General features: G+C 42.2%; 1 protein-coding gene across 1 annotated transcript; it reads right to left on the bottom strand.

Moving 5' to 3' along the window:
• Positions 1-836: 836 nt before the first annotated feature.
• On the bottom strand, positions 837-4,044 carry LOC129825629 (microtubule-actin cross-linking factor 1, isoforms 6/7-like). The gene is made up of 5 exons (XM_055885839.1): positions 3,978-4,044; positions 1,585-3,810; positions 1,425-1,481; positions 1,221-1,320; positions 837-1,121 (listed from the first exon to the last, which is right to left on the bottom strand). Exons 1-2 carry the CDS (start codon positions 4,042-4,044, stop codon positions 2,783-2,785), a joined length of 1,095 nt encoding a protein of 364 aa, XP_055741814.1. The 3' UTR covers positions 837-1,121; positions 1,221-1,320; positions 1,425-1,481; positions 1,585-2,782.
• Between the last annotated feature and the right edge of the window lie 4,237 nt (positions 4,045-8,281).

The following is an 8,281-nucleotide window of genomic DNA, read 5'->3' as shown; positions in this document are numbered from 1 at the left end:
CTGTGACAGGGGATACACGTGACTCCTGGGAAGTGCAGCGACTACCAGGAGATTTATCGCACAACCCCCCGACGATGGGGTGGTAATTGATTGGAGAAGGCGAGAGCCAAATCGGAATATTCAGGGGGAATGCGCACGGTGGAGACCTGGTCTGGACTTTCCACCGTAGTAGCACCAACGGAAACACCTAGACACCTCCCCGAGCACTCTCGCGACCACCCCGTGAGAGCCCTCCGTTGCCATGAAACAGTGGGGTCATGACAGGCTAACCAGGGTAGACCTAGCACCACAGGAAACGCAGGAGAGTCAATGAGGAAGAGACTGAGCGGAAACGGTGGTCTCCCTAATCAACCCTGACCCTAATGGTCGACTGTCTAAGGCGTGAACTGGGAAGGGCATAGCCACTGGAACAATGGGGATCCCTAAACTATGGGCGAATGATCTGTCTATAAAATTGCAAATGTATTACTTAAAAATCATACAATGTGATTTTCTGGATTTTTGTTTTAGATTCCGTCTCTCACAGTTGAAGTGTACCTATGATAAAAATGACAGACCTCTACATGCTTTGCAAGTAGGAAAACCTGCAAAATCGGCAGTGTATTAAATACTTGTTCTCCCCACTATATGTGTATAATATACACTTGTCTGTAAAGCAATGCAGAAGCAATAAGCATTGTAAATGATGATAGAACACATCAAATGAATGTGAACATGAGGACACAAAGGAGAGATTTAATTAAAAAGATTATCTTTTAATACTTTTTTATGCTGAAGTTTTTTAATACTGAAAAAATCTATGTATGGCAAATCCACTCTGGGCAAATGGCCTGTTGGACAAAAAAAAATAGTTAACATCCTTGCTACTTCAGCCATTTGCTATGTTAAAGTAAAATCTCAGTTAATGATGAATGGATAAAATTTGGAAGGATTTTCCAGAGTCATACCTCAGTAGGGTAGAGTGTCAGGTGGCACAACCATTGGTGCCATGAGGTCAAAGTGTGAAGGAGGGAGCAAGCCAGAGAGCTGTCTAGGAAGCAGTCCAGGCCCATGGCTTGGAGGCTTTGAGTTGGTCCCATCATTGTAATGCATTGTAGGGTATCAGCTGCCCCATAGACCTGCTGGTAGTGGGAAAGGTGTTAGCAGGAGACCACCAGGGACATCTATGATCGGCTGACACAGTCTTGGTTAAACCACATGTATTCTAAAGCAATATTCACCTGCTTTCATAGAGTAAGGATTCACTCCTTTGGGTACACTGCCAGTGTTCCCCTGATATCCATATGTCCCCATTGGTGGAGGTGGTGGTACACACTTGTTCTGTAAAACACATCAACACATTTTCCAAATTGTTAGTAATATTATCACAGTTGAAATACAATGGTTGTTCACTGTTTTTAATTTCATTGAATTTTAGTGTGTACCTCAGCCTTGGGCTCAGTTTTGTTAACCCATCTGTGCAGAGTTGGATCCCGGACAATCTGAGGAAGAAGATATTAGCAATGTGAAGCAAGCCACAATAGTTTTTTTTAATCCACTCAATTGTCTCTACATAGAATATAGTGTTAATAACCAGTTCCTTACAGATCTGTCTTTGTCCTCAGGTAGATGAACCTCTTTATTAACTCTTCCACTCCCAAAGACCCAGCTGAGCCAGCCTCCACTGATATTGTGAACAGCAGGGGTCTTAGGCTCAGCCACCGGCCGGCTGCCAGTCTGGCACTGAGGGTTGGCCTCGGAGTGTTCCGGCTTGGTGATGGACATCATAGCAGGATGCTCAACATATCTAAGTCGGACATCTGTAATAAGTGGGAAAAGTCAGGCCACTCTGCTCATGTCACCACACAAAACAATTACTAGATGACAGGTAGGAACGTCTCGCTCTGATACTCTTTTACAACCCAATCTTAACCTACACGCAGTCACATGGATTACTGGGAGGTTACTCCAGGACTCTGCCATTGCATTGTTTTGGTTGCAAAATCAACAATTACCTGCATATTATGTGAGGGCTTGCAAATTTTTTGAGGGCTCACCAAACTAGGGCTCACCAAACTACCAAACTATTTCTGCATAAAATAGTCACATCATCACAATATTATCGCATAGAACTGACCCATTACCACAGTACAAAAAGAGGGCTCGCAATTTCAACCAATCACCGCACATTTACTGCATAATATGGATCAATCAAGCCACACGTCAACACAGTTTTTCCCCTTGTCAGCGCATTTTTGCAACAAATTGGACAAAACATTTGCATATTGCTATGCAAAATGTCATAATTGTTGCTGCAAAATCTAGCATATTTATCCGCAAATATCAAAAAAATCCACGCGAAATCCTGGAGAGATTCACTGGAGTATGAAAATGTATACACTCACTACTGTAAGTCGCTCTGGATAAGAGCGTCTGCTAAATGACTAAAATTTCAAAGTAAAATGGAGCTAAACATGTTTTATGTAGAAAATGCATGAAAGTATTACAGCTATACACTCACATGAGCCATACATTTAACCTATCACAGCTTATTCTCCCGCTATCACAATGGTAATTTCTTTACTAATTAGGTAAGTTTAAGTGACCTCTTGGAATAGAAATCCACAGGTGGAGTACACGCTCCACCATCCCATTTCCACAGTGGTGCCACCATAGGGATGATGGGAGGTGGTTGTGGATGATTGTGTCCATTCTTCACAGGGACACTCCTCCCTCTCTGCAGGGACACTAGCCTTTGGGACGATCCACTCCCTGTGCGCAGGGACGCTGGCCTTCAGGAGGATCAACTCCTTCTGTGCAGGGATGAGGCCTGATGCTCTGGGGATCTTCTCCTTTCGCACAGTGACAGTAGCTGTTGGAAGAATCCCCTCTGTGCAGGGACACTGCCTGTGAGGAGGATGTCCTCCCTCTCTTCAGGGATGAGGCCTGATGCTCGGAGGATCTCCTCCCTCTGCGCAGTGATGCTAGCTGCTGAGAGAATCCCCTCCCTCTGTGCAGGGACACTGGCTGTTTGGAGGATCCCCTCCCTCTGTGCAGTGACACTGGCCATCAGGAGGATCAACTCCTTTTGTGCAGGGATGAGGCCTGATGCTCTGAGGATCTTTTTCTTCTGCGCAGTGATAGAAGATGCTGGAAGAATCCCCTCCCTCTGTGACGGGATGAGGCCTGATGCTCGGAGGATCTCCTCCCTCTGCGCAGCGATGCTAGCTGCTGAGACAATCCCCTCCCTCTGTACTGGGACACTGGCTGTTTGGAGGATCCCCTCCCTCTGTGCAGGGATGAGGCCTGATGCTCGGAGGATCTCCTCCCTCTGCGCAGTGATACTAGCTGCTGGGAGAACCCATTCCCTCTGTGCAGGGACACTGGCTGTTTGGAGGATCCCCTCCCTCTCAGCAGAGACACTTGCCTTTGGGACAATCCCCTCCCTGTGTGCAGGGACGCTGGCCATTGGGACAATTCCCTTCCTTTGCGCAGTGACACTGGCCATCAGGAGGATCAACTCCTTTTGTGCAGGGATGAGGCCTGATGCTCTGAGGATCTTCTTATTCTGCGCAGTGATAGAAGATGCTGGAAGAATCCCTTCCCTCTGCGACGGGATGAGGCCTGATGCTCGGAAGATCCCCTCCCTCTGTGCAGGAATGAGTTCTGATGCTCGGAGGATCTCCTTCTTCTGCGCAATGATTCTAGCTGCTGGGAGAACCCCCTCCCTCTTTGCAGGGACACTGGCTGTTTGGAGAACCCCCTCCACCTGTGCAGGGACACTGGCTGTTTTGAAAATTCCCTCCCTCTGTGCAGGGATGAAGCCTGATGCTCAGAGGATCTCCTTCTTCTGCGCAATGATGCTAGCTGCTGGGAGAACCCCTCCCTCTGTGCAGGGACACTGGCTGTTTGGAGGATACCCTCCCTCTGTACAGGGACACTGGCTGTTTGGAGGATACCCTCCCTCTGTACAGGGACACTGGCTGTTTGGAGGATACCCTCCCTCTGCACAGCAACTTCGGCTGCTGTGATGATCTGCAGGTATAATATAGAGCATATGGTCATTCCCTAAAAAATCAACCACTTTGAATCTATAACATCATTGACACATACACTGAGTGTATTAAACATTAGGAACACCTTCTCTTTCCGTGACATAGACTAGACTTTCACGCTCAACAGTTTTTCCTGAGTATCAACAATGGTCCACCACCAAGGGAGGGGGCAACTCAATAGGAAGGTGTTCTTAATGTTTTGTTCACTCAGTGTAGATCAATCCCTAGCATAGACTTTCATTTGTATGTGTACTGATACTGTAAATACACAAATTATATTAATGTTATCTACAATATATTATAATACCGTAAGCCTCCCTGCTGCAGGGGCATTTCCTCCTACAATTTTGAGCTGATTTTCTTCACTTTAGCAATATTTTGTATTTTTGATCATTTTCACAATTATTTTGTTTGGAATGACACTGTTACTACAGGAGATGATGCTATCATAAAGTATTTGATGTAAGTATGTAGGATAATTACCCATAATGCTCACTGACTGAACATTCAAAATTACCATGGCAATTATTGACGCATTCACATGCCATCGGAAACTTGGAACCTCAGAGTTAAAATTAATGTAAGTTATCAGTGTAGAGCTTCCTACTGGTTGATTCTGATACTTCACAAGTGGGAAACTTGAAATCATCATTCCATAACGAGTTAGCGAGTCAGAAATGTCAGAATTTCCTAGTTCCGATTTGAAGGGCCTTCTATGATGTAGGGCAGGTCAGTAACCAAATTATTTTACTGTGCCCAGTCGCACACAGACTTTTATGGTCACACAAGTTGCCACCGGTGGTTTCAAAATGAGTAGCTTAACAATTATTTACATGGCCCAAGGTACATTTGCAACCAAATTATTTTTCTGTGAGAAATCAATAATAGTTGCACAAATAGGGTAACAGTCAGCAATTGACAGTGAGCAATAAGCAAGATAAGCATAGACGGGAAGTTGACAATAGCTTATTATTAGTGTAAATAAATTGTATTTCTATGGTTGCAGTCCTCAAAGATTGAATTGCATTGAATTTAATTAATCAGATCCAATGATTTACCGCCCGTAGGGTGGGGTACCGCTAGTCATCATTATTATAACCACCATCTCAATCATTATCACCATACCATCATAGACTTATTCTTCTGTATCTGACACTACCTTAGACATGGCAGTCTGCAACTCAATACATTGCCCCTGCATGGTGTTCAGCGTCCCCTGCATGTGGTTAATCGAATGCTTAACATCGTTCAGCAGGATCTGAATCTCAAGCCTGCAAGAAATCAGGCGGTTCAACATACTGAGATGACGAGAGGCTTCAGACCATGCCATGCAATGAAACGTTCATGGCATAATGGGGTTTGTCCTTCCCTGTGAAAAGAATAACAGCTGGGATTTACTTTCTCACTTTTAGATAATGTAATACAATCTTTAAACCCATCAGAAGTGTAGTGCTTACCTCCATGAAAATATTGGTCCATGTTATTTATGGCTGCATTGTCCCAATGTTGACTACTAGTTCCAACTTGTGATGAGAAGGTCTTGATGAAACAATCAAGTCAACATTTTGTTAGACATTTCAGAGATAGCATTAACAATTGTACATGAGACAGTGCTTCTAGATATTGGGGTATCTTCCTTCTGAGATATGTAAAACAAAATCTGGTGTGTGAGTACTCACATGAAAGGTATCCATGATTCTAGATTAAGCCAATCATGTACGTGATTACCATCCTATGGGTCAGCAATGGAATGATTGCTACACAGCTTTCTGGCGACTTTATGTCTTGGGCCTGGATGAATCATTGAAATACAAGTAATATTGTGAATTTGTGATGCATACTTGCCATTATAATTTGGAATATTCCATCAAAGTTATTTGTTTTGACAGTCAAAACACCTACATTTTACGATGAATCACTTGACTTGAGTAACTTGAGTTGACGGAAGTAGCAACTTTATATTCTGACCTAGACACTGACTTGTGCAATGCCTAAATGTAAATGTAATAATCTATGCATGTTATTGGCCATTGGACTGCTCAGTCAAAACAACAAACTTTTACGATTAATCACTTGACTGGAACGGAACTACCTTTCGGACCTAAAACATTAAAAGTAGGCTATAGCTTGACGCATGTCCTTACCTTGGACAAGCGTATCCAAAAGGCCTATCCAGTCGTGCGTGAAGATACCTTTAGGCGGATAAAAGCGCGGTACGGGTTGAGACACGCTCGGTATTGTGAATCTGTAACACTGATATAAAAGCACGTTTTCATTTATAATTTACACTGTAGAATTACCCGCAAACCAATCAGAATCTAGTTCTAAACAATACCGTGGGCCCCTTTGAACGTCACAAACATATTAGGCCACTTGCGTCACAGATTACAGTCACTGAACATGGGTTTAATAGCTATATTGGCTATATGTACAGTATATGCACATCGTATTGAATTGAGATTACATTTACTGCACCACTAATTATGCAGCCTAATCTATGAGGATCATATGTGAAATGTCAGAATCATGGCACATGAAAACATAATTAAATTGACTGCAGATTATAAAATTCCCTGTGACACAATATCCATGTAATTTCAATTAAATTACGTTGAACCAACGTGGAATAAACATTGAATTGATGTATGTGCCCAGTGGGAAGTGATCAATTCGAAATGATTGAATACATACAGTATTACAAAGAAAGTGATAAAAAATTGCTTCGAAAAGCTCGAAAAAGTCTAATTTCCCTGGGCCACCCAAACGTAAAATGTATGTACGGATTACTGTACATCGTTTTGAATGAAAGTGTTTGCTTTCAAATCTCTGACTCACACATATGTACAATCTCGCGATGTATATTTCTGGCGCTTTCACGTTTGCGGGATTTTGTGAAGTAAATGATGCGCAGGAGAGCTCCATGAAATCAGTGACATGGTCAAGATTGCGACATGAGAGGGTGTAACATTTCTAGCTAAGGAACACTTTCGAGGTTTTCTCACAAAGTTTATAGTTTAAGACTGCAGTTGCAATTTTTTTTTCACAGAAAATTATATCTAACCATATATTGAATAAATGTTTAATTAATCAAACCATTGACATATATTTTTGACTATTGCCAACGAACAAACTAGCTATCGAAAAGTGTCAGCGTGTATAGTTAAATTAGCCTGCTAACGTTTTCATAGCTAGTAGCATGTAATCAGGACATGACCAAACTGTTGCTGAGATAATGGATGTTGAAACTTCCAACGAGAAAAGAGACATTGTTGAAACGCACTCATGTGCTTGCAGTGTTAAAAAGGGGGGTGAATGCGATTCATACCCGAATACCCCAACCAAGGAGCAACTTCCAAAGAAGCTGAACCATCAATGAGCCAGCTACAGGACAACAGCGTCCGCATCCTCACGGCTAAAATCAAAGAGAGCGCAGATGACATGATGAATTTGGTGTAAAAGAACACTATCAGTATCGTTTACATTTAAAGAAATCGATTGATTTCAGTGCTGAGGAAGTAAAAACTCTGAAGCAGCAGAACGCAACATTGAACATTCAGGTTGCAAAGCAGGAGAAGAAACTCACTGAAATGGAGTCAAAGGTAAACGAGAATGACCGGTATAGTCGGAGATGGAGTCTTCGAATTTATGGAATAGCAGAAAAATCTGACGAGAACATCAAAGCAAGAGTGAAGGACATTTGCAGGGCAATAGTCCCGGAGGAGGAGCGAAATGTTGTTGCAGGTTCTCTGGATGTGAGTTGTGCAGGACCGAGTTTTCTTTGCATCTGATGAAACTTAATATTTATTGAGGAATGAGCATTGTTTGTGTGTGCCAAACTTTTTAATATATATATATATTTTTTATGTCAGGGACATTCGCACTGACACTTAATGTTAGCTTGATGGCTATTCGTTTTTACCAATCTATGGTACAATGTTATTTGCAATTGTATAAAAAATATATATAATTTAGGTCAACGACTTGCGTGGTGCAAAGGACTGTTTTTATTTGCAACTAGTAAGAACTTTAATTTTTGTGAGACCCCAATTCATGTGAACGTATACAAGTTTAATATTCTTTATATAGTCACTGTGATAGTAAATGTTCATTTCTGTTTTTTCTATTAATGCCAGGGGAATCTGTAATTTTTTGAAAGGGGAATCTTTATTTTTGTATTGTAAGGGTAAGAGTGCCGACTTATTTCATTCAAGAAACTCATGCCTGTTCCACGATACTGCGTTTTGGAA

This window comes from Salvelinus fontinalis, chromosome 27, assembly GCF_029448725.1.
Source record: "Salvelinus fontinalis isolate EN_2023a chromosome 27, ASM2944872v1, whole genome shotgun sequence".
Taxonomy (NCBI): Eukaryota; Metazoa; Chordata; class Actinopteri; order Salmoniformes; family Salmonidae; genus Salvelinus; species Salvelinus fontinalis.
Note: the sequence above shows the minus strand (reverse complement) of the source record. Positions and strands in the feature narration are given on the sequence as shown.

Bases quoted from the DNA above. Each gene is read 5' to 3' on its own strand.
- LOC129825629 (XM_055885839.1), bottom strand. From the start codon at position 4,044: ATGACCATATGCTCTATATTATACCTGCAGATCATCACAGCAGCCGAA. The intron at 3,811-3,977 runs GTATCCTCCAAA...AGATCCTCTGAG, and splicing joins AGTTGCTGTGCAGAGGGAGG to CATCAGGCTTCATCCCTGCA.